This window comes from Canis lupus, chromosome 11, assembly GCF_011100685.1.
Source record: "Canis lupus familiaris isolate Mischka breed German Shepherd chromosome 11, alternate assembly UU_Cfam_GSD_1.0, whole genome shotgun sequence".
NCBI classification, from domain to species: domain Eukaryota; kingdom Metazoa; phylum Chordata; class Mammalia; order Carnivora; family Canidae; genus Canis; species Canis lupus.
In genome coordinates, this window is record NC_049232.1 from 38440640 (window position 1) to 38467823 (window position 27184).

The 27184-nt window shown below is 39.3% G+C and overlaps 1 protein-coding gene across 1 annotated transcript in view; it reads left to right on the forward strand.

Annotated features, from left to right (window-relative positions):
* ADAMTSL1 (ADAMTS like 1) overlaps positions 1 to 27184 on the forward strand; it is a 380207-nt gene that overhangs the window by 8275 nt on the left and 344748 nt on the right. Inside the window, 1 exon segment of the mRNA XM_038552482.1 lies at positions 24256 to 24383. Coding sequence (XP_038408410.1) covers positions 24256 to 24383 — 128 coding nt within the window.

Genomic DNA, 27184 nt, shown 5'->3' on the forward strand with positions numbered 1-27184 from the left:
CAAATTCTTACAGCCGTAAGAATTACCATTAATTAGAGGTGAGCAGTATCTAGGGCATTTTTATCTGCCCCACTATAATGGGGACATCATGCTGGCAGACTTCGATCTGATGTGATTTCTACTACATCGTGCTTACTTTATAATGGCCAAAAAAAAAAAAATCCATGTAAAAAACAAACATTTCATTTAGGATCACATTTCTGTAAGTGCTATTGCTCTAGTGGGTTGTATCTTGCTTCTTCACCAGATTTTTCTCTATAAGTCTTATTAAAAATAGATTAATTATAATAAAACCAAAAAGGCCTTATGCATGGAAAAGGTGGACAGTTGAAATAAAGGGAATAGCAGAAAAATCACATGTGTGAGCATACACCATTTATAATATAGGAGATTTATTCCACTTCTGAGGCAAGAAATTGCAAGACTCTAATAGTTTCACCACCTGTGAATTATTTGGGTGCACCTCATAAGCGGGTTCTTTCTTCTATTTGTTTAAAGAAATAAGTGGTATGTTCGCCAATTCTACACTACATTAATTTTCACAGAGTTTCCATTTTCATCTTCATTGCTTTTTCAGATTTTTTTCCAAAGCTTCTGCCATTCTCCAACTAAAGCTTTGGGTATTTTTCCCCTTCAATTTTTGTCCGGGGACTTTCTCTAAGTCAATTCAGTCTGTTGGCATAAATGTTGGGACAAAAGAGGGAAGGAGTTTGATAACCTAAGACATCCTGACATAAATTCCAAGAGCCCTAAAGAAATGAGACAGGAAATTATGAGCAACCTATAATAAATTCAAAGTATCCAATAAAATAAATACACCTCACTTGGTTCCCATCATAAGGTATGGTAGGGTGTCCAGTTTCTCAGCCTGCTCTCCCGGCTGCATCTCAGTCACCATATGAAGTGTGCCAGAGTATTGTGCAAATATTGTACTTCATGCACAGATCCAGAAATGAAAAAGCACAATGGAAACAATAAGAGAATTCCCACTGTTCAGGTGCTGAAGGGAGATTTCGAGGAAAGGTTTTTTTGGTTTTTTGTTTTTAATAGTCTGTTTTTTCATTATAGTTGTTACAACCGTTTGTCATTGAGACCAAATATAATTTCCACACTTTTATTCTTACTTTGTGGCTCATAGCCAGTCTGAGATAACAAACATGCTTTGATATTACCATTACAGAGTGAATTTCATTGATATTTGCATCCCCAAGACACAAATTCGTAGCATGTTAGAACTGAAAGAAATCTTTAAGATGGCATAAAATGTGATCTTAATTGACTGGGGATCGTGAAGGCAAGAGTTTGGTTTTATTTTCTCTTGGAATATATTTATATCCCCCTTACCAAAGAGTTTGATATATACAAAGTGTTCAATGTGAATTTGTTGTTTGAATGAATGAATTAACTACCTATTCCCACCCTTTGATTTTGCAGATAATTGAATGTAAAATATAAATGTTTGCAAAGAGATTTGAGACATATTTGCCAGGAAAACCTAGAAGCTGGGATCCAGATCCTGGAATCTGGAACTCTTTCCTTTGAGTCTGTACTCCTTTGTTTTTGATTTGTTTTTAGAAAGAGAATGTGAATGGAGATTGGGGGGCAGAGGGAGAGAGAGAGAGAATATTAAGCAGGCTCCATGCTTTTTGCTCAGTGTTCAGCATGAGGCCCAATGTGAAGCTGGACTCAGGGCTCCATCTCACAACCCTGAGATCATAACTTGAGCCAAAATCAAGAGTCAGACATTTAACCAACTGAGTCACCCAAGAGTCTTTACTATTTTGAAAAAAAAGTTCATTCTCTTTCTATTATGGCTTCTGGCACCTTTAGATAGGAGTCAGCCAAGCTGGCCATAGTAGAAAGGGGTTGAAATGTTGAAATGTCTTATGCAGAAGAAACTGAGTAATCAATCAATGAAGCTGCCGGAAAATAATCTTGAGTAAAAACTTAAGGATCATTGTTGGTTTATAAACATTGAGATAACCTAGCAAGAAAAGGGGGGGACTAGGGCAGCCCCAGTGACTCAGCTTAGCGCTGCCTTCAGCCCAGGGCATGATCCCAGAGACCCGGGATCAAGTCCAACATCGGGCTCCCTGCACGGAGCCTGCTTCTCCCTCTGCCTGTGTCTCTGCTTCTCTCTCTCTCTCTCTCTCTCTCTCTCTCTCTGTGTGTGTCTCTCATGAATAAATAAGTAGAATCTTTAAAAAAGGGGGTGGGGGACTGAAGTCTGTAAAACTTGTTGCTCACCCTAGACTTGTATCATATCAATGGGTTTTATTTCTCTTGCTTTCCGTATCAACAAAAAATGTGAAAAATTTGGTGCTGTGTGAAAATAACTTCACATGGGACCTTGCACATGGTAAATCACCAAAAAATGTTGGTCCCTTCCCTTCCTTCAGTGCAAATTAGCATATTCATTGAGAACCTGCTGTATGTCAGGCACTGTGCTAAGTCCTGGTGATATATACTGTGTTGAGCAAAATGAACATGGTTCTAAAGATAGGTCTTTCCACCTAATATGTCAGAAAGGATTGAGATGGGGAGCGGGGAGAACAGGAATGAATTGGCCAGCACTTTCCATTGGTTTTATGTTGCTGTCATGATATTATTTTCTTTAAACTGTGTATTTAACTATTGCTGATGTAAGGGGGTCTCTGCCTAAAGAAATAGACACATTAATTCATTATTTATTGTGATTTCAGAAAGAATGTGTAGAAAAACTCTAAAACTCTAAAGATTTATATTTAAGGTCATTTCTTTGAGTTATGCTTTTTTTATTTTCTGGAATCCTCTTTTTTTGGTCATACTGAAATAAGCTTAGTGCACATATTACTTAGTCTCTGTGTTTATTGATACATAAATATCAATTGTCTTCTCCATGTTAGAACTCCGCTTAAAGTAGGCCTTCATTCAAGTAAATAAAAAGCCAATCACTAGCATATAGAGCACTAATGACAGATTTTTCCTCTAAAGGTTTAGCTTGCTCTGCAGAAACCATGTTATGCAGGACTTTTATAAATCCTTGGGCATCATTCTGGTGACCAATCAGCAAGTTCTCAGCTCTCTGCTGGGAGAGGTTCTGATTTTCCAATACTTCTGTCCTGTTCCTGTTACTAGCCCCACCATGAATCTAAGGCAGCATTCTTACCATTGATAGTTCTACTTGGCCAACTTCAGTTTGGTGGAGCTGGGACTCATATCAGTGGGACTGTTTTGCCTATGGACTCCAGGATCTCGATTTTAAGAAACCCATCCAGTGGTTTGTGTCCATTTTTCAGCTCTAGATAAATGAAAACAGTGGTTCTCAGACTTTTGAATTTTGCAGACCATTAAAATTTCTAAAGTAAATAATGATGTGTTTGCAGGTAGATAGGAAGTATGGGAAACTAATACAACATTTCTATTTTTTTTTAATTTTGTTAAGGCCATCAATAAAATAAACCTCTGTCACCTGAGTTTCATAAATGAAGAGAGTACTTGCTTCAGTGTGAGAAGCACTTTACACATGTCAAGCATCTGACTCTTGATTTTGGCTCGGGTCATGATCTCAGGGTCATGGGATCCAGCCATAGGTCGGATCTGCTCTCAGTGGGGAGTCTGCTTGGGATTCTGTCTCTCACTCTCCCTCCCCCCTCGCACCCCCCAGTCTCTCTGAATGAATGCATTAATTAATTAATTAATTAATTAATTTTAAAAACTTAAAAAAAAAGAAGGGGAATCTAAAGTGAGTCTTATGGGATCAGTGGAAATTCACCAGGCAGACAGGGGAAGGGAAGGGAAGGGAGCATTTGAGACAGAGGGACCTGCATGGGCAGAGGCACAGGAGAAGTAAATTCCAGTGGCTGGAGCATAACTAGTTCATGCAGAGCCTTGAATGCCATGGCCAGGAGCGTTGACTCAAGTTTGTATTTTAGGAAGGCAGTGTGGTGGACACATGGAGTAGAGAGGCCTGGCCCCTGTGGAAGACTGTTGCTTCTTTCCTGGAGAGAGGCTGGTGAAGGCCACAGCAGCCGTAGGAAAGTCGGGGCGGGGGAGGGTTGGTGGAGGCACCTAGGTGTGTATGGCTGCCTGGGTATTGGCAGGAAAACCTGTGGTCTCCCTTCGCTTTACATCTTGAGGTCTCAGAGGTCCTTAAAGCTTCAGCTGTGCCTCGACTCTTCAGGCCTCAGGGCTCAGCAGACAGATCTTAGCCTGGCACTGAATAGGTAAGTGTGCCACACACACACCGTAAGTGTGTGCTGAAGGAATGCGAGAAAGAGTGAACCATTTCATTCAGGGCCTCCCTGATTCTGGAAGACCTTCCAAGGCACCAAATGCAGCAGTATCCCAAATGTTAACTTGCCCTCACTCTCTCAGGAAAGAGTGAGATTTAGGCTCAGCCTCTCTGCAGAGATTGCTACAATGTGCTGACAACTCTTTCTGTGTTCTCGGTGTACCTTTCCAAATAAGTAGAACCTGTTTCAAAAGGGGTACCCCTGGCTTTTTGAAATCTTTGTGGCCCTGACATAGTGCGAAGCCAATAACGTGGCATCACTTTTGTACCTTAGGTAATTATTTGTAGTCAGAGACAGCAATATTTCCCTGTGGGTGGGTATTTACCTGTTTTCTCACCAAACAGTGCCCTATTCAACACTTCAGATTCATGTCACCATGATAAATCTCTGTGGGAAGCCAGCAAATCCCTTCACCCTAATTCTTGTAGCTCTCCACATTATTGAATGTGGGCCCCACGTGTGGACTTCTCTTGGGAAGCAGGTGAAATTCCAGTAAAAGGTGCAGCATTAAGGATGTACATTTTTTTAAAGATTTTATTTATTCATGAGATACACAGAGAGAGGCAGAGGGAGCAGGCTCTCTGCGGGGAGCCCGATGTGGGACTCGATACCAAGACCTCAGGATCACAACCTGAGGCAAAGTCAGACAGACACTCAACCACTGAGCCATCCAGGGTTCCCAGGGATCTACATTTAAGTCACCTGCCCTGATTAAGTATGAACTGTGGTCTTCAGAACATAAGCCATATCTAAAATTCATAAACTCATCATTTTACACCAAAAACATATTGTGACTGAGAAAAAATAACCCATAAGTTCTATTAAAGAAAGTGTAAGTTAAATGTCATGTACATTTTTGATACTTTTTTCTTTATGAATCCAATTGCTAAGGCATTGGATTTTTAATCAGGCACTAGAATCCTGATGAGACTATAATTCCTTCTTTTCCTAATTATGAAGAGTCTCCTGTGTGTGCACAGCTCTTTACTCAGTATTAGTACAAAATTGATTATAGCTTGGCCTCACCTCATAAAGTAGATTTGCTTTGGAATAGCATCAAACAGGTATTTGTTTTAGACCATACAGCCCTTCTGACTTTCATTCTAACTTTGGACATCTACCACTTTTAGTTTCCTTCCTCCTCCCAAAACCGACTGCAAACAAGCTAAAAATCTCTTCAGACTTAGCAAAGGGGGAAAAGGGGGATTTTTAGTCTCCTCCTAGGTGCCAAGCTCTGTGCTATTTGTTGACATAGATAAGCCTTACCACAACTCATGTCACAGATAAGAAATCTGAGTATAAAAGCCAAAAGAGTGGTTTGAAGTCCTCTGCTTTTGGTGTATGTACGTTCATTCTTGTAGCAAATTCTATTAAAATCTGCAGTTCACAGGCACCTGGCTGGCTCAGTGGTTGAGCATCTGCCTTTGGCTCAGATCGCGATCCTGGGGTCCTAGGATCAAGTCCTGCATCAGGCTCCCTGCAGGGAGCCTGCTTCTCCCTCAGCCTGTGTCTCTGCCTCCCTCTGTGTGTCTCTCATGAATAAATAAATACAAACTTTAAAAATAAGTAAATAAATAAAATCTGCAGTTCAGACTATTTTCCATGTTGTTGGAACTCTGTTTTTTGGACCCTGTCAGCAGGAGCCTCCCCCAACATGCTGAGTGATTTTCAGTTTCAGAACCAAGTTCATTAGAGTTCATTGCTTGTGCCATATTTCATCGATCCTAAGATACACAATTCTTTTCTGATTTTAGGAACTTAGTTGCGTCTCATAATTGATAGCGGTTGACAGTTTCATGAATGCTTGTTTTATTCTAAATGGCACATAAAACAATCACGTGACTTCAATCGATATCATATTGTAGCCCATGGAATACCATCTCAGGTCTTTCCACTACTTAGCTGATGGGAGCAAAGCAAGGTTGGGAACTCAGATGCAGAAATAGGATTAGGGATCCCTCCCTCCCCTCCTTCCTCCCATTCACCATCCATTCACCAAAAACAGATAATTCCTGTCTTTGCTTGCCAATCTGAGAACTTGAGAGTTTACATATTGAGCTAGCTCACTTCTATTCTATTCCATAACCAGGACAACCATCTCCTGGCTAGGTCTTCATTTCTTCCTAGTGTAGGTAGGCCTCAGCGATCTTATCTGTAAGCAATCTGCTGTAAGGCAGTAGCAGTTCCTGATGTTTGGTCAGTACCAGAAGCAGCTGAGCTCTTGTTAGAGTTACAAAGGCCCAGACTCCTCCACCTCCAGTGAGTCTGGGTGCCCGTGTAGTTTATTAGCTCTCCAGGTGATTCTGATATACACCAGTTTGAGACAACTGGTATCAATCCTGGTTCCACCATCATGACCTTTCTGTTTTGTTTTTTTCTATACTTATATACTTTATATATTTAGTATATATTTATATATTTAGTATACTTTATATACTAGTTTTCTTCTCAAAACAGTGATCAACAGTAGCATCTACCTCAAAGGATTATGATGACGTTTAATAAAACATTTCATGCAACATACTTCGCACAATACCTCAAACATAGAGCAAGTACCCAGTAAACATCAGCAGTGATGGCTCCTTTCTTCCTACAGGCTGAAATTTTTCTCTCACTCCCAGAAACTATTCTCTTCTTTTCCTGGATCCAAAGCAACCGATAGCTTTGCCTGGTAACTAATCTCCCTCGCAATCTCAAAGAAAGAGGCTGAGAAAAAAATTAAGGTCCCTCTTAGTTGAAAGATGAGGATGAGTGGTCTGAAGCCAGGGAATCTGATACAGAAAAAAAGATGAAGGTTGATTCCAGAAAGTCATCCTGTGAATTCACTATAAATACTTGTCTAATTCAGGATTCTAACCCTCCTCTGCATCAAAGTCACGATGGAAACTTGGAACCTAAAAATGGCTGGGTGGGCCACCAGCCTCTCTCCCCGAAGAGATTCAGATTCAATTGGTCTAGGAAGGGCAGAGACATTGGCAGTTTTTTTGAGTTCCCAGGAAATTTAAAATGTACCAGATTTGATAACCACTGATCTAATTGAATATTTTAAAGACTCTAAACACCTTGCACCTGTTAGGGGATTTGTCTCTGATCTTTGAAGATGCATTGGGGCGCCTTCGTGGCTCAGTTGGTTAGTGTCTGCCTTCGGCTCAGGTCATGATCCTGAGGTCCTGGGATCAAGGCCCATGGTGGGCTCCCTGCTCAGGGGGGGAGTCTGCTTCTCCCTTTGCCCCTCCCCCCACTTGTGTTCTCTCTCTCTCTCAAATAAATAAGATCTTTTTTTTTTTTTTAAAGAAAAAGATGCTTTATGGATACCTCCTTACCCAAAACAAAACTTAGGAGCCCCTTTTCCCTAAAATAGGGATGCTATACCAGTTCAAAGAATTCATATAATTGATGTGAATGCCCTCTATAAGTTGTAAATATGTGTGCATGAGAGAGCAAGAGGGAGAGGGAATTGTGATGCATAATGTGAAGATGATTATCCAGTTACATTACATAGAATGCATAGAGGGACCCAGAACTCTCCTGGGTAATAGGATGTAGTGTAATCTGAAGGATCATCTACCAGCCATTTGAATGTATACACTATTCAAAAATAGGAACCATAAACATTTTATACAAGTTAGAAATTAGAACCTTCCTGAGTCTGATTTGAAGAAACAAAACAGATACCAGTTCATCTTCAGCATATACTAGTCACCTAATTTTTGATTTTCTTTATTTTCCTTTTTCTGGATGCCCTTTATGTTAGAGTAAGCATTTGATCTTGTTTCCACTGCTCTCCTGACAGCCACATTTATCGCCTGTCTGGATGACTTATCCATCCTTATCCTGCTTAATGAGACATGAAGTTTCTAAATGCCTCTTAACTGTTGGGGAAGTAGATGTTAGGTGGATTTCTTTTTAATCCTTTTTACAGCAACTTTTCATCCACCAACCCTAGTAGTTGTTTTTTCCTAACATGCCCACAAATCTTCTGTGCCTCATAGGACTATTATGAAGATCAAATGAATACGTGTAAGGACTTTGAAACTGTAAAACTCCAATAATAGTGTGCCCTGCTTGAAAACCTTCGTTGGCTTAGCTGTCAGCCTACTCAAGGACCATTCCCTCTCCTGGATCTCAAAGCCCCATCCTAGACTCCCAGTCCAACCTTATCTATTAGCTGTTTTGGGTCACTGAGAGCAATGCTACAGAGGAACTGAGTGGGAAGCTGACTGAGACACCAGCTATGTACCATATAGATGATGGTAAGACACGTCCGATTTAGGGTACCTGTTGATGGAATGGGAAAGAGGGATCAGAAAGGAGGTACATTGCCAAAGTAAAATATATACTACAGGCAATTGTCTGGGTATGTGTGTGTGTGCATGGGTGGTGTGGGCCAAGGCAGAGCACGGAGAGCTTGGAGGGAGGGGAAATGTTGTATAGAAAGGTTTATATATTTAAGTGTGTTTAAGAGGAAGATAGAGGACTGAGATACTGAGTTTGGTTTGGGACATATTGGCTTTAAGGTGCTAATAATGCATCCAGGTTAAATGGGAATGCAATCCTGGAGATTAGGGTAGAGGGGTTTTTTGTACTGTGTGCAAAGAGAAGAAGGTTCAAGAGAAGGGAAGCTGGTAAGATCAACAGGAGAGGAGAGAGGAGAGAACCGTGGGGATTCCAGCATTAACTAGTCAGGATGAGTAAGAAAAGGCAGGGGAGGAACAGGCCAGGAGTCACTGCCAAAGAAGCCAGGGGAGCATATCCCCCAGCAAGGTCTGAGAGAGGGCCAGGGGATGTGGTGAATTCCTGGATCCTGATGAATTTCAGAGGAGCCACGTCACTCTTGTGATGGAGCAGAAGCCAGATTGCAAAGCGTTAAGGAATTTGGGGGTATTGAGGAAGTGGGTGCAGTGGACATGGATTAGCCTTTCAAGAAGTTTGAGAAGTGAAAGAGAAGGAGGCAGGAGACAGTTGAACTCTCACCACTGACAGTGGAAAATAAAGCCAGAAAACAAAAAGCGGGAGCCGTGAGATAAAAGTGAGCTTGGTTTTAATAAAAAGAAGAGAAAGCGCTTTAGTCTTATAGCTCAAAGAATGCTGATAGCAGCCGTGTGTGAAATTGATTTCTGAGGCCCAGCACCAGAGACAGGGAGGCTGTGAGGCAAATGGGGTAGTAAACCATGATTTAGCACCTTCACTTTCTGTGCTTATTACAAAACAGGCTTTAAAAAAGATGCCTGTGGTGCGTCTCAGCAATCTTGGTATTGTCTGTGGCCAAGATCCATTTTAATATATTCCCGAGGCATTTTAGCCATTAGAACATTTCTTTGGACATCTGTCTATTAACTTTTCACATTGCTAAACATGGCTAAAGCAATACATAGACATAGTATTTCTACTACTAAATAATAATAAATGGTGCTGAAGGAGAAAGAATTATCCTTGCCGAAAACCAAAACATGACAGACTCAAAATGCTTGCACATTGAAAGCAAAAAAATAAGTTTAACAGATTCTCAGAGAAACAGTGTTTGCTTCTGCTTTATTAAGCCTTGAGGGTCAGAGAGGGGCTCACAAGAATCACAAAAAAATATATTATGTCCCATATGCTAATAAACCTTAAATAAGTGGCTTTTGCTAAGGACTCCTTGATGTTGTCACTCAGTTTACAAATGAATGGAAGATTGTATTATTTCCCATATGTATGATGCTGAATGATATTTTTCAAATATGATTTTAAAATGCTAACAGGACAGGGAATTTAGCCAGCTCAAAATTATAAATACCTGTCATGAACTTGAATAGGAGATAGGAAGAGACAACTGGCATAGATGTCTCTAATCACCAATATTATTTTCCATCTCAATACAAGTAGATCTGTACTGTTTGCAAATAATAAGGACAAATTAAAATTGACAAAGACAAAGCCTCTTAGAAAACACAAGTCTTTCTTACAGTGATTTAAAATAAGGCACTGCTGCAATCAATTTACTATGTACAATATGAAAGAAAAATTACAGACCATTATGTTTATAAAATATATGATTATTTAACTAGAGAATGCTTGTCTTGATTGCTGTAGTTACAACCAAAACCATACCAAGGCTGTACCAACTGACTCTGTTGCTTTGATGAAAAACCTAATATGTTGAAAATATATCTGTAAATCTAAATACCTAAAAAAATAATAATAACCACTAAGAATTATACTGGTAGAGAACCACAATAAGAGAGTTTTTCTTCTAATACAAACTATGTCGTGAAAATTGCCAAGAATAGTCATTATAGTAAAGAAATATTATAAGAAGAAAACATTCCTTAACACTTGGATGGATAAGTCAATACAGAAACTACAAACTGCCAAATAAAGCTAACTTTTATCTCATCATTTGGGAAACTTTTGCTTACATGTGTTTATTGATTTTTTTAAAACTAGCATACATTTATGATTAAAAAGTGCAGAGTATAATTTAGCTTTTCTTTTATTATCGAGAAATCACTTTAAGGATTTGGCTGAGGATCCGTATGCTAATAAATGTATTAGCAAAGAAAAGGAGTTCCAAACAGAGATTCTCTATTTCAAGAATTAGTTACTTTGTAATAAAACAATTCTTACAGCTGAAGGAGTAGGATAATCTCTACTTTAATTTTGTTTAACAATTGTACTGATCAACACTTTCATATTTTAGTACTTTTGCTTTAAAACTAATCTTGAAAAAAACTAATCTTGACAGCAACCCTATGAGTTAAAGGGAGCAAATGTTCATGTCTCATTTAATAGGTTACAAAACTGATTTGTAAAGATGGTTAAATGAGATAGTCTAATTTAGAATCAAAGACTTTTTCAGGCTCTGGATGTCTTAGAAAGTGACCAAAATTTCTCGTGAAAGTGGTTGTGGCACAGAGAGCCAAGTTGCCTAAAATACCATAATGGCAAAGTCAAAGCATGTCCAAAAGAGCACAATGGCCAAGTGTTGAATCCCAGCCTGTGGCTCTCTTTAGAAGTTTTGCCATCAGTATTGTTCACATCCAACCTCTGAACCATTTTAAAATTAAAAGTGTTCACCAAAAAAAAAAAAAAAAAAAAAAACCAAAAACAAAAAAACCCTAAACAAAACAGTTAAACACTAAACATCCACTGAACATGGATATCTGTGTCTGGCCCTGTGTTAGACATTAGGGTTGTAAGGCTGAATATCACATATTCCCTGCCTTCAAGGGTTCATATCAGTATTTGCCTCTATTAATTTCTCTTAAACATCAGATCTCTATGATCTAAATGTTGAGATTTATTATTATATGGAATCTAATGGAAATATGATCTCTGCAGTCTGGAACCCTTACTTTAAAAATTGTAGCAAAACCTGCTTCTCTGAAATCATTTTGCCTGATTATTTCTCATCAACATTAAATCTTCCTGAGTTCTATGGTTACCTGTCGTGTGCTAAGTTTTGCCTTCCTGAAAATATGATTTAATACATGGCCTTTACTTTTCTATAGGTAAAAGCCTATGCCTTTAAGTCAAGACTCCTTCACCCACCATTCCTCATTCCCTCCTCCTCCTGGCACACTTCCTTCACACAGCACTGCTGTCCAGGTCCTGCAGAAGGGCCATAAAATAATGTACTCAATGATCAGCTTTAGCAGATAGATATCTAAGACTTGGGTTTGGCCAGATTAAGGCAAGATGAGACAGGTTCATCATCTTTCAGCTTTACACATTTTAGATACATTTAAAGTTGGCCTAAAAAGACATATGAATCAGCAGAAATGTGATTGACTTTTTTTAACATGAGTCATGTTAATTTTTTTCCTCTTCCATTTCCTTGCCTATCTGTAGCCTTTGTGTACACACACACACACACACACACACACACACACATTTCCCACTCTGTCTTTAAAGAATCTGAATGTATATGAATGAGTGCAAAAGCTGACAGCCGTTATGAATTAGACACTCAACTACAACTTGTCCTTGCCTGTCTCATGTTAATTATTCATTCAACAAATATGCATTGAGACTGATTACATATCTGTGTACTGGGAGTTCAAAGGCATATTCATCTTTGTCAGGGACCTTAAGAAACACACAGTCCCTTCCTGGGGATGGATGTGTAAACAAATAACTACAGCACAGTGGCTGATAAATGCTAACACAGCCGTGTGTATAAAGTCCTAGCAGCATGCTCCAGTTAACACAGACCAAGGCAGTGATTGATTTTACTGGAGATCAGAGAACGTTTCACTGGAAGATGGCATCAGGGCTCCATCTCAAAGCAGGAGCATGCATACACAAGTTGGAGAAAGTAAAAAGATGTGAGGAAGATAGAGAGGAGGGAGGTCTAGGCCATAGCAGGACCATGAACAGCATATCACCAATACCAAGCAGTTTGTCTTACAGTGCAACAGTGCCCAGTTCCCAGGGTACAGAGGATAAAAGTGATCAGAAACAGCAGAAATGAGTCTCGCATGTTAATTTAGGGTGTTGTGTGCCGCACTAATAATTTGGCCTTTACCTATACCCAGTGGTTCTTACCCCTTTTTTCGAGAATCCAATGAAACCTATGAATCCTCTTTCCAGAAGTATGATAATAACACACATACACTCAAAATGGCACATACAGTTCTGAGTCCTCATAGCACATCTGGAATCCATTACTGGATGCCACCAGCTGTAGACATGGAACCATAGAAAGTCTCTTAGCAGGGACTGAACAGTCTAGCTCTGTATTCTAGAAAAAAAAAACTGGCAGCAGTGTGCGTAGGACAGGCTGGTGGGGGGTCAAAACACCAGATGAAAAAGCCAAAATGCCAGGCATGAGGCCTTAGACCCAGAATGAAGACAGTGCAAGGAGGGATGGAGAGGGTAGTAATGGAAAAGAAAAGCATTTCAGAAATGAAACTGACATAGCTTGGTGTCTGATTAATGGTAGAGGATGTCGAGCATCAAATATTTTGTTATTGTTTGTGTTTATCTTCCCACTAAATTATAAATCCTCTGCAAGGTGTTGCTGTACCAGGCTCAACCCAGGAGTGAGCAGAAGCAGAGACATAAGCACGTAGGATTAAGACTTAACATTCAAGAGAAAAATAAGTCCTCCACCAACCAAGAGGCAGAGGGTCCGTGGGACTCTGGAGCTGATGGAGAGTTGCTAGTAGACACTGAGAATCAAATAAGGACCTGCTGAAATTGTTAATTGGGAGGGAAAACCATCATATCAGAGCAGCAAGTGAACTTGCTGGTTGTCATCTGTACCTTACAAGAGTTCCTTGCCACAGAGCCTCTAGTGGGGTATAGATGCAGGAGAGATCTGTTGACTATCAGCATGAGTCTATATTAAGCAATTATGATACTTCTGGATTCCTGGCACGCTTGGTTGGTTTGCTTTACATTGGCTATGGAAAAATATTCTCAGGACCATAAGTAGCTCTTCAAATTTGATTTATTTTCAAACTGCAGAACTTGTGAAACTATTCCAGTTATTCAAGCTGCTACCTCTAGCTACAGGTTAAAACCAGAGGGGAATTTTATCTACTAAAGATACAGAGATATGGTAGTTGAGATAACAGTTGCTTTTTAAAACATGTTTCTGAGCTACAGGTGTAGTGTTTTTGACAAAATTCATTTCCTTGTGTGTGTGGGGGGGCACATAATTGAACTGGAGAAAAGAAGTCCCAGAATTTCACATCACTTGAAAATTTTAAGTAACTAGATCTTCCTCTGCCCCCATCTCTGTTCCCCTTCTTTTATCTCTCCCAACCCCAACCTATGCTTATGCCATGCCCTATGTATATTTTTGAGCAACAAATAACAAGTAAACAAGTAATCTAGAATTTGAAACAGAACATACTTCCAAAGCCTTTCACCATCTATTAAATGTCCAAATGTCTTACGCTTTCTTCTAAATGACATGTATAATAATTTCACTGATAACTGAGGTAGCTCAAAAATGCAAGCATAATCCCTGCCTTCGAAGAATTTGCAATCTACTTGGGAAAATTGCAGTTGGTCAGTAACTAGTGGGTAAAATGATAAGCCCAAAGAGCTACAATGTCCTGTTTTAAATATAACTCATTCTGGGCAGCCATGGTGGCTCAGCAATTTAGTGCCACCTTCAACCCAGGGCCTGATTCTGGAGACCCAGGATGCAGTCCCACGTCAGGCTCCCTGCATGGAGCCTGCTTCTCCCTCTGCCTGTGTCTCTGCCTCTCTCTCTTTCTCTCTCTCTCTCTTTCTCTCTCTGTCATGAATAAATAAAATCTTTTTTAAAAATTAAATAAATAAATAAATAAATAAATAAATAAATCTAATTCTATACTAATTCTTGCAAATTGATAATGCCTGGATGGAATACCAACTAACTGCAGATTAAGCAGGATATTGAGATAATGAAGAGTTTATCATTCTTTAACTTTTTCTGGGCATAAAGAATTGAATGCAAGCAAAAGTAGAAAAAAATATATAATATCAAGTCAAGGAGAATATTTTGGATTTCAATTCCAAACATTCATCCTGCAACATCCAAATGGCTCTTGAGAGAGAAAGCACCCGATCATGAGTATAGGAATGGAACCTAAATTACATCCCGAATCATGTGTAGCTTCATTCAGAATCAAGGCAGTACATTTTTTTCTCGGCCCAGATGACACCGTGGTCAACAACCAGGAAGAGTTGGGGGAGTTCTAAAATCAGAAATTTGATAGTGGCAGGAAGTTAGCTGGTGATTTTTTTGCAGCTTCTCTGTTATCAACTATAGTTTGAGTTTTTGTCCATCGGACTCCAAGCCATATTAACTTCCTAACTTTCTAGTTTCCTCAACAAGTCACAAAGTGAGCCTTCTGTCAAGAATTCTTTCTCCATGATTCCAAACCCCAACATGTGCTTTCCAGAGCCTCAGATGTTTCGTTAGTTCTACAGATGTTTTGTAAATGCATTCCAACAGAATTTGCCAGGGCTGCAGAAGGAATCTATGGCTGATTAGAGTCACAGTTTGGACAGGGCTTGAGTTAGATGAGATGGAACCGGAAACTGAAACTTCGAACTGGCTCACCAGGAAGTCAGGAATTCACAAAAAGAGTGGAGAAGGAATTTTATTTCAGGGGGTGTTTCAAACATGCCTGTTTTGGGGAGTGGAAGGGTGTGGAAGCCCCCAGAGCTGATTCTTCACTGTTTTCCTTGGTGCTTGGCCTGCATATTATTTTACGCTGGGGATTTTTTATTTTCTAAGTATAGAAAAAACATCAACCAAGATTAGCAGCTTAATTTTCAGAACTCCAGGTAAAATGGCTTTTTTCACACTTGTGACATAACGTAAGGGCTTTGAAATATCCCTACAAGTGCAAAGGGCCAAGAACATGATGACTGTCAGCACAAACATGGGGAAAAATGGGTTTTTAAAATATTTTATTTATTTATTTTAGAAAGAGCATGAGCGGAGGGCAGGGGCTGGGGAGGAGCAGAGGGAGAGGGACAAGCAGACTCCCCACTGAGCATGTGTCTGACATGGAGCTCAATTTCATGACCTTGAGATCATGACCTGACCTGAAACCAAGAGTAGGTTGCTTAATTGACTGAGCCACCCAGACACCCCAGAAATAAATGATTTTTAAAAATTACTACAGTTTGTATAGGATACAATTCTCCTATTGTCCATTTTTCCTTTGTGAAAGAAATGGAGTTACTGGTTTCAGCCTTCTGCTCCTAATTGCGCAGCCCTGAGGTTCAGGAGCAAACTATTAAAGCAAATTATTATAGTGGAAAAAGAAAACCAGACTGACAGGGTCTTTCTAGTAGAAAATCTCTTTATACACATGTATGGTCTGGAAGATTATAGTCTAGAAGATATATATATATACACACACACGTGTATGTACATACACTGTATACATACATGTTTATGTATGCAGTATATATACAAAAGTTTTTATCCAAACTTAGAATTTGGAATCTCTATTAGAAAGAATGCATAATAATACTTATTTCAATATTCTATCAGGATTAAAACAGAGTATCTCTCTGTGCTAAGTGTATGCTTTTAGAAGAATAGAAACCAACAGTGATAGAATATTTTACTATGCTTTTCCTCAAGATAAGCTGACTCAAAATACTCAGACCAGTTGCAAATTTCCTGAATACTGGTCTTTGCTCATATCAGCAATTACTGATTTTAATTCAGCTGGCTGTGAAATTGTATTCTGGTGGAGCTCTCCAAAATGCCCAGAGGTTTCTCAGCAGTTTCTTAGATGAGCTGTAATCCAGCCTTGTCCTTGGAAAGAATACAAAAAAATCAAGTTACCATAGCTCTGAAATGAAAATCTCACTGAAGCATTTGACATTGAGCAGAGGCAGGTTTTTGTTTCCTAAAAAGTAACAAAGCTGTCTCAATTCTATCTCCAAGTTGTTATTCCCAGAATAAGAAAGAATTCTGAGTACAAAATTAATTTTTAAATATTTATTTATTCATTTTAGTGGGGAAGGGTGCAGGGAGAGGGAGAGAGTCTTTTTTTTTTTTTAAGATTTTATTTATTTGTTCATGAGAGACACAGAGAGAGGCAGAGACACAGGCAGAGGGAGAAGCAGGCTCCATGCAGGGAGCCCGATGCAGCACTTGATCCCTGGAACCAGAGATCATGCTCTGAGCTGAAGGCAGACACTCTACTGCTGACTAAGCAGTCTCCGAGTTGAACTCAAAGCTCCATGTGGGGCTCAAACCCATGGCCCAGAGATCACAACCTGAGCTGAAACCTAGAGCTGGCTGCTCAATCTACTGTGCTCAAAAATAATTTTTTTTAAAAGAAAAACATTAGTTCTATTAAAAAAATTATGTACTGAGAAATGCTTCTTCAAATGGAAAGGTAACAATTTCAAGCTACGCAAAGCAAAACAAAAGGTGATCAGATAACAGGTGTAAAACCTGGCTCACCCAGATACTAGCCGTGTGACTTGTCCCGAGAGGGATTTATATATTCGCAGCAGAGTTGAAATAATTAACACTAACAAGCCAGAAAGGACATCCAGTACTTTACATATGTTCTCTTGGTTAACCTTCGTGATCACCCTAGTACGGGAAGTACCAATGTTCCCCTTTTACAGCTGCAGAAACTCAGTCAAAGAGATCTGACAATCCGAAGGCAAATCGACTAGGATATGACTCGTAAGGTCAGTGTGAGAGCCACAGCTGAGCACTTTCTCCTGTGGGATGATGTAGGGTGTTCAAGCTCTCTGAGCCTCAATCTTCTTGTTAGTAAAATAAGGGGAGGGGGAATCCAACCTGACATGGATCACTGTGAGGATTAAATGCAGTAATTTGGGTAGATTCTGGCTTACTTGCTGGCACATAGGTTCTTAGTAAATCTCAGCATTTTTCCCCTCACCAGCAACCCTCCAGGCTCAGGTGCAATTAGGTGCCCACCCAAAATTGGGAAAGGTGTATGCTAGGGTGCACTCATGAACAGGTACAGGGGAAGAAAAAGGAAGCCAGGTGCCCAAAAGTCTTTGTGAGGCCTGCATAGCTCTTACACCGTGTTACAGAATTGACTTTTCTTCTCAGTAGCAGGGGACAGGTTTCATGCAGTGGCCTCTGAGAGACCATGCACTGTGTCACTGGCAGTTCATCATATCCCCCAGCAGTGCAGCTGTGATAAGAACCAGATGATCTGAATTTCCTAAGCAAAGCCAGCAGCAAATATCTGGGAAAGCGCATGCCTCAGTATCCACATGCTCTGCTCTTTAAGAAACTACATCAAAAAGCCAATGGACTTTTACAAGAGCCCAGTTACAGCTTAATGTCCGTGAGCTCTCAAATCAGGGAATCGCAACCCCTAACACGTGAAGTTGGTGAAAGAACCAGTATTCCAAATTGTCAAAAAAGCCACAGATTAGATAAAATTTATAGAGACCTGATATGTGTAGGAGAGTTACAAATGGAATCTGCAGATTCATTTTCAAAGCTTGGTATAGGGACAGGATGTTTCTGTGTGTAGATTTCTCCACTTTGCGTGGGCTCGCCCCAGAAAAATGGTCCTCTCATTACTGGGGAGGTTGCCCCCTCTTTTTAATTTAGAAGAATGTGACATCCATTTGTGCAGTCACATGCATAGCTCCAGATGGCTTAAGCTAAATGCTGTCTTGGAGGAGAGGAAAACCAGAGACTCTGGTGCCTTTCTGCTGATCTTGAAATAGTAAGAATGGCTCTTTGCCTCGTCTCGTAACCCATTTTGCTGCATTTGAAGATCTGTTGGTGTTTGAAAAACACTTTGCTTATAATGTAACTTCATCTGTTCTGTGACTCCCATTTTACAAAAACCTGTATCACCCATTCCCTCAGCTCCTACCACTGTTTTTATTGCGTTCCATATAGCTTGACCTCTTGTTACAACATTTGGGAAAAATATTTTCCAAGGCCTCTGTATATACATGAATAGAACTGCAGAGTCTTTTTACTGCTAATTTGTGCTTCATCCTACAATATTTTTCATAAGTCCTGCATAACCCGTCCCATGACCATAGAAGGTCATCCTAATAGACATCCATTCAGTGTCTATTGGGCAGTGAGATGCAGGGAATGCATACTTCACATGGTTACTCCAAGTGCTTAACTACTTGTAGCCATCAGGCTTAAATTTGTTCACCTGAGACTTGGTTATTGCTTTCAAAGCAATTGGCTCTGAAACCAACTGCAAAACAAACAGTTGAAAAATCATGATTGGGTAAACAGCAATGGTGAAGAAATGACACCATCCTGAGGTTAATGTACTCAGAGAAACTATTCTGATCTTTGAATATTTCTAGGATGTACATGATCTACATTCTAGGCAGTCATCACTGACTGAGGCTTAGCACATCTCAACTGGCCAGAGCAATGCATGGATGGATGCTGAGAGTTGATTGCTGAGTTTTCTTACAAGAAAGTAGTTGATTTAGCAGTCATCATCAATGCTACATATAAAGGTCATCATGTGGCACCAAAGATATAGAACTCTAGATCTGGATTTTTTCTCAATTGAATAACTCAAGGCAAATACTCAATTTTCAAATATTATAGAGCCAAGATGCAGGCCTTTCTTCTCTCAGCATTTGCTGGATTTCTAAAATGCTGGCTCAAAAGAGGCACCCATTGTCCATCTTAACCCATCCATCCACTACAAAGTAAAATGAGTGCTGTAATAAGGGTAGGGTTTATAATGAATTTTCTCCTCAAGTTTAGTATCATATGCAGTTTTGATCATTTTGGATAAATCTGATGACACTTGGAGTCTTATTTACAGAATTTAGTGGTTGCCATTTCGTTCTTGGTCAATTCATAGCAAACGCTCACCAACTCACCTGACACTGTTGCTGAAATGCCCTGCAGTGGGGTCAGGAGTAATCTCTTGGTCACTGTGTTGTATAGCATCTGTGAGCTTGTTTCTGAGATACTGAGATTCAAATATTATATTTAGGGATGCCTGGGTAGCTCAGTGGTTGAGGGTCTGCCTTTGGCTCAAGTAATGATCCCACAGTGGGCTCCCCACAGGGAACCTGCTTCTTCCTCTGCTTGTGTCTCTGCCTCTCTCTGTGTGTCTCTCATGAATAATAAATAAATAAATAAATAAATAAATAAATAAATAAATAAATAAATAAATAATTAAAAAATAAAATATTATATTTATGTGACAGAAATCCAATTGGAAAGATTGCCCAAGGTATATTTTAAAAGCTTAAACTTTTGGTTTCAGAAACAACCATCATTGCTTCTAGGCAACTCATTATCTAGTTCCTTATTATTTCTGCCTCAGTTTCTCTTGCTAGGTGCAATTCAAAGTTAAGACTTAAAAAAAAATGCTACTGTGGTAAAGAGGAACGCACATTTCCAAACAAGAGAGAGTAAGCTCCAATCCCATCTGGACCAGGCACAAAAGTTGTTTATACTGAGGCCCTCTTAAAAACCGTAATAAGCTGATGCTGGTAGGTCTTAAATGACCTGAAATGCATTGCTGCATTGGTGTTTCTGGTTGTAAATGTAGAAATCTGGCACAGTTAAAGAGGAGTAAAATCACTCCACGTTCTATAACATTAAACATGGATTCAGTTGACATGAATTATGTTTATTCCACTTGCTAAAAGACAACTTGGAGAATCTTCCAGTTTGAGAAACAGGCCCATGACTTACTTCTGGGTTCGTGTGTGATCTGTTTCAGAGCAGCATGGGCAGTTTGTACGTCTAGTTGTACTGAAAGTTGTAACTTATGATGAGGTAAGAGATTTAGTCTGTACAACCTCACCTGAGAGCCGTTTTAGTGCTTCTTTGGACAAGGTACATGAAAATAAACCAAGCAACTCAACATAGACTTTGAAACAATTTCTTTAGAAAAACAACATCTCAGCTATACATTATTTCCAAAACATCTTAGAGAGCGGCCAGAGGGAAACCTCCCAAGGCTTTGGCATTCTAGTTTTCTTATCTCACATGGAAATGGAGTTCACATGTGAATACTGCGTGTGGATTTTTCTTTTTATGCAGTTGTGATCATTGGATAGTATCGTAATTTGTAATCACTCATCTTACTCATTTTAATTATTTCATGAATCCTAGCATTTGTGATGTTGGTTTTCATCTCAGACTTATTTAATTTGAATAAAGTGAGGGACATTACATTGTACAAATGTATGTTTGTCACAAATAGTTACTGCATCCAGCAAATACCATAGCTCTCAACAGAACTTCTTCCAGTCACACAGAGAAAACTTAAAGGGAGCCAGAAGATGCACAATAAACTTGTTAAAAATCTGAGGAATGAATTTAATGGATATGTGGACAATGTATACTTCATTGCCAAAGAGTCTTTTCTCCCTCAGTATATAATTAAGTTCTGGAAACAGAGTGCCCCATATTGCCTTGATTAAAGATTGATTTTATTAATCCTAAAAACCAGGCTTGGGAGCTCAGTAAATACTTCCTTTAGAAAGAACAGACTCTGAGGTAACCAGTGTTTCTTTTGCCCATTCTGTTCCACATTTTATAGGGTCCTTGAACTACTGACAGGTCATATCACCAGGTAAATCCAATGTGGCAGGTGGCTGGCTGGGAGGTTCTGCTGTGGGAACATCCGGGTGTTCAGAGAGCTGATGCCTTAGGAGTACAGTGTCTCAGCTAAACCTAGTAGGAAAAAAAAAACACTAGTTCCTTCCCAGAGCACCTTCTACAACCTTTCAGAGTGCACATGTGTTTATAAATAATGTTAACAATAAATAAGGTTAATAAAAGGGGCAAATGCGTATACAGTGCTAATTTAAGCCCTATTAGCTTCTGAAAGATGGATGTCTGTATGTGTGTATTTTTATTGTGATAAAATGTATAAAATTTACCATTTTAATCATTTTTAGGTGCACTGTTCAGTGACATTAGGTACACCTAAAGGCTGTACTCTCATTGCTGTACAACCATCACCACTGTCCATTTCCAGAATTCTCTTCATTTTCCCAAACTGGAACTGTGTGCTCATTAAAAAACGATTGACCATGCCTCCCGTGCCCCTGCCCCCAGCAACCACCATTCCACTTTTTGTCTTTATGCATCCGACTACTGGAGGTGCCTCATATAATTTTTGTTCCTTCTGTCCTTTTATGCTAAGCTTATTTCTCTTAGCATGATGCCTTCAGGGCTCATGCATGTTGTAGCATGTGTCAGAATGTCCTTCCTTTTAAGGCTGAATAATGTGCTCTTGTGTGTATATATCATATCTGAGTTATGCACTCAGCCACTGATGGACATTCGGGCTGTTTTCAGCCTTATGTGACTTTTATATATGAACTGTTAATTCTCATAATAATAGTCTTTATTATCCTTATTTGCTGATTAAAATCTGAAGCATAAAGAGGTGACCTATAAGAAGCCCTGGCAACAGGGCTAAGTAGTCTTTCAGTCCCTGCTCTTAACCAACATGCTATCCTGGGCTAGCCCTTTTCAAATGACTTATGAATCTATGAATCTAAATAAAGCTCATATTAGTTAGACAAGCCTTGATGCAACACCCTGAGGTGGGGTTTCTAGCTTTGCCTGTTCAGGTTTTAAAAGGTCCAAGGAGTCGTCAATTTGACAACAGAGCAGCCCCATAGCAACTGATCCATAAAGAAGCCTACTACTGCAAAATAAAGTTTTCTGAGGGGCTAGAGGATGTTCTTTCCTTTTTCAGGAGCCTCTTCTGTGTGATAACACTTTGCATATAAACAGGTAGGCCATGAGAGAGTGATTAAAAACAAAATTAACAACAACATCAATAACAATATGAATTACCACTTGTAGACCTACTATGCCCTGGTTACTTTACTTACATTAACTCAAGTTCCCTCAATGCTTCATAAGAGGTAACCCTCCTTTTCGCCTCCATGTCCCATCCTTTCACGGTATTTATTGCACATCGCCTGTGCTCTCTCTTAGAGGGAAAACTGAAGATGAAATTGTCATATTGTCTAACATGTATATCTTTCCAAATCTAAATAGTTTTGGAACTTTAATGTTTTTCATAATTATGTCCTTGATTGATACCAGAAGATGCCATCTTTAATGTTTGGATATCATGTTTAATTTACTCAGTAAAATAATTTGACCCCAGTTTACATTCACTATTTGTAGAACCATTGCTATGGACTGAATTGTGGCCCCCACACCATTCATATGTTGAAGTCCTAATCCCCAGTGTGATTGCAATGCAGATAATTAGTTGGGATGGGGGTCATGAAAGTGGGATCCTCATGATGGGATTAGTGTCTTTAGAGGAAGAGACACCAGAGAACTTGCTCTGTTCTCGTTCTCTCTCTCTCTCTCTTCCTCTCTCTCTCTCCTCATACAAAGTGGAGGCCATGTGAGCACACAGTGAGAAGGTTGCCTTCTGCAACCCAAGGGGAAAGCTCTCACCAGGAGCCACCCATGCTGGCATCCAGAACTATGAGAAAATTATTTTTTATTGTTTAATCCACCCAGTCTGGTATTTTGCTATGGCAGCTTAAGCAGGCTAATACGACTGTGCATGTATGTATATGACATTCTCGATTTATAATAACATAATTGTGGGTAATATTTATTCATGTTCTACTCTGAAACTAGTCCTAGGCTAAGTTCATTTAGCCAATCTTCTTACAGAGTATGTATGTGTGTGTGTGTGTGTGTGTGTGTGTGTGTGCATGTAGTAGCATGGTTATAATATTATCCCCATTTTATAAAAAGGGAAATTTTAGTGTAGGCGGGTGGTAATTTAATTGTTCAAGGACACTTAGTAAAAACAGAATCCATATACCAACCCAGGCAGTTTCTAACTCCAGAGCCTATGGCACAAATTTTATCTTTGCCTCTTATGAGAAAAGTAAGGCTTAACATGGAGATGGGTACATAAACAGTTTTCTATATAGTAGGTGCAGATTTCACTAGGAAGCCTGTCAGTAACAAGCAAATCTATGAGTGTCAAGAGGCAGTCCCTGCATTACTGAGGTTACTTCATGTAGTTATTCTAATTAACAAGTCTGAAATCTGGAAATGATGTTCCTCCCTTAAAAAAAAATGTGTCAGTTGTATGAGTTGTTAAATTTTGGAAGGTTAAGCTGATAAACACATTTCAAGCTTCTCAGAGCAGAAACATCTCTGAGAGCAGTTTCTCTGTTTTCACGAAGCAGTAGTAGATGAGTAGACTTATGCTCCTTGGGCAAAATTGTGACTTCAGTGCAAAATGTGGCTTCGATGTATCTACCCCTTACCCAGATTCTTATTTCTTGCTCCCTGTTTTAGTTGCTCCATTATGCAATCTCTGTCCCTTTCAGGCATGACCCTAGGTCCTTAAACTTAAAATCAAATAGTCCTCTCTGCAAACATACACACATTATTAAATTGGAAAGAATCTGCTTAGTGTTTTCATCTCCAGCAAGGCTACCATATATAGACATACAGAACACCCACACTTTAGGACACATTTCACGGGTCACTGGGGACATGATACTGACCATCCTTTTTTTCTCACAGAGCTCCAGGACAGCACGCTCTGAAGAGGACCGGGATGGCCTGTGGGATGCGTGGGGCCCATGGAGTGAGTGCTCACGCACCTGCGGGGGAGGAGCCTCCTACTCCTTGAGACGCTGCCTCAGCAGCAAGTAAGTCCTGCACCCCCCTAGGATGAGTGGGGAGTTTGTAAGACCCAGCAGTAACAGGTTCAGTGCATACTTTTGTGGTTGGGAGTATGCAGAGCATTTGGTGGCACATAAATCCAGATGAAAGGAAGTTACCAGGAATTAAATCTATGCATCTATAGCTCAGTTATTAATATACTTCTATGTACTAAGCAATATAGAATTTATCTCATTTACCAAGCAAATTTTATCTGTTGTCATGTTATTTTTTTTAATTTTTTAAAAGATATTATTTATTTATTCCTGAGAGATACAAATTGAGAGAGAGAGAGAGAGAGGCAGAGACAGAGGCAGAGAGAGAAGCAGACTCCATGCAGGGAGTCTGACATGAGACTTGATCCTGGGACCCCAGGATCACAACCTGAGCCGAAGGCAGACGCTTAACCCCTGAGCCACCCAGACGTCCCTCTGTGGTCATGTTAGAACCAGAAAGAGGATTTGTAATTAGAAATGGACCTCATGTATTAAAGCTTTATGATACATTATGCTTATTGAATCGCCTTAATTATACTGGCAAAACCAGCAACCATTTTAACATTAACACCATATGAGTTTATGTTGGATTCCATTGCTATCAAGCACTTTGCAAATGACTGATATGTGGGTTTGGTGTTTTGATGTCATAATGGGTGGAAGTTCCCTAAGGTTATTCAGTTCAGTGAATGATGAATTTTGCATATGAGGAGATTTGGAAAAACAGAAACTGCTGTGGGAATTGGGCATGGGAGTGAGAGCAGTGGTGAAGGTGGATAGTGGCTAATGGTTGCTAAGCTGAAAGTAAAGGCCTGAGGCATTGTACTTGGAAGAATAATAATTCAAAACTGTATCTTGAGCTGTGTGGTCTATGACTAGATTTTTCTCCAAACTATAAAATACAAAGCACAATAGTAATATTTTTTAATGAAAGAATTTTATTTGATGTTGAAAAGTATTATATATGACAAATAAGAGGTTTGATTAAAATTGCCGTATATTATAAAACATGAAACTGAAGAAGGAAAAAACATACATATATCTGCTGATTCTTCTAGATTTTTCATGAAGAGTGGAAAGTAGTAAGATGTAGGTTCAGAAAAATGTTAACATACTCTAATGAGTAAAAATTTCTTGAATTCAAAGTTCGAGTCTCATTCCTTTCTGTGTCATCCAGGCCTGCACATGATCTGACAGGTCTTCCTTTACTGAATCCACTGATAACTGGAGACCATTTTGGTTCCAGGCAGATCCCAGTGGAAATGATGTACCCTGGGAAACCTGGCCAAAGGGCATATCCTGTAAGAAACCAGATCAATTTTGCTGTTTAACCACACTGGTGTTTGGGTCTACTCAGAAGATGGAGCTATTGGATTGCATCCACTAGCATGTTTGTCATCTTTGGAGGCCTGCTTCATATCAAGCCAGATCTCTGAGCTGATTAGGAAAAAACAGACCTTTTACTTTTATGATTCACCTCTTTTCTTAGTCTTAAATATCAGAAACTTCCTACATCTGCACTGCATGATGCTACATGGTGATAGTGCCATGAGATATAACTGATAACAAACATACATCAGCAAAGCCAAAATGTACAAATTTGAAATGTTCCTATTATGCAGTTTTTTCAAATGGCCATGTTTGAATATTCTATAGGGTTGATCCAGAACATGTGTCTCACAAAACTGGTAAGGAGTGTATGGAGAACTTTCATACTGGCTCTCTGATGTGAATGCCACATTGTGACTCTTGTACTGAATAAGAGACTGATGTGCAACAAAAGGTAGAATTTTATCATTCAGCAAAGCATCAAATATTGATGTTATGTGAAATTCACAATTACTTCTTTTTCACCTAGTAAATTGATACTCTAATTGTTAGCATTTTATTGAGATACTATTGAGGATTTCAGTTGTCATCTACTCACAAGGCATTGGAAAAGTAAAATGTAAATTATAAAAATGTAAACATATAGGCTGTATGTCTTCATTTGACTTTCAAATATTGAAAAAATATATATATTAAGTAAACTCATACTAGGCTGGATAGGAAGCTAAAACAATGAGGGGAGGGCAGACCAGCAGCCTTCTGTGGATGGTCATCTGTGGCCTTCATATTCATTTTGAATAGCTAATCAGCTTAATGGATTTTCTTTCATCTCCATTCTACATTTAGACATTCAAATTTAATTTGATCACCTTATACCCTTGAGAAAGATCAGAGGTTATGAATATATATGTCCTTAGAGGCCCTGTAGAATACATGTTATAGTCTACTGGTAAGCATTCAAATTCAGCCCAAATAAATCCTATCCACCTGTTGAATTAATTTGCCAGACCAATTTTCCAGCCTGGTGATATGTTCTCACAGGTCTCTTTTAGCTCTGATATTTTTAAGTCTATCAGCTAATAATTATTCTATTCCAAATATGATAGAACTATAAAAGCAGTTAAAATACTCAGATGTTATGGAATAAAGGACAACTGCTCAACGTCTGGAATTAATTATGTTCTGTGATGGATGGGGAGCTTGTGAAGAGGCTTGGTTAACTTTCTGAGTTTGAGAACATCTTCTCTGAGTGATCTTTTGAAGAGTTCAGGAAAATAAAAATCAGTGGAGGGAAAGCAGAGTGAAAATATGGACAAGCATTAAATATAAAATCCTTCATTCTTCTCACTGGTGGTGTTTGATGCTGGAGAAAAAGCCTTGACCCAGGGAGATACTGAGCAGAATCTTTTCTTTGGCTTTTCCCCTATCCTTTTTCTCGGCTCACAGAAAATAAGGTAGGCTTA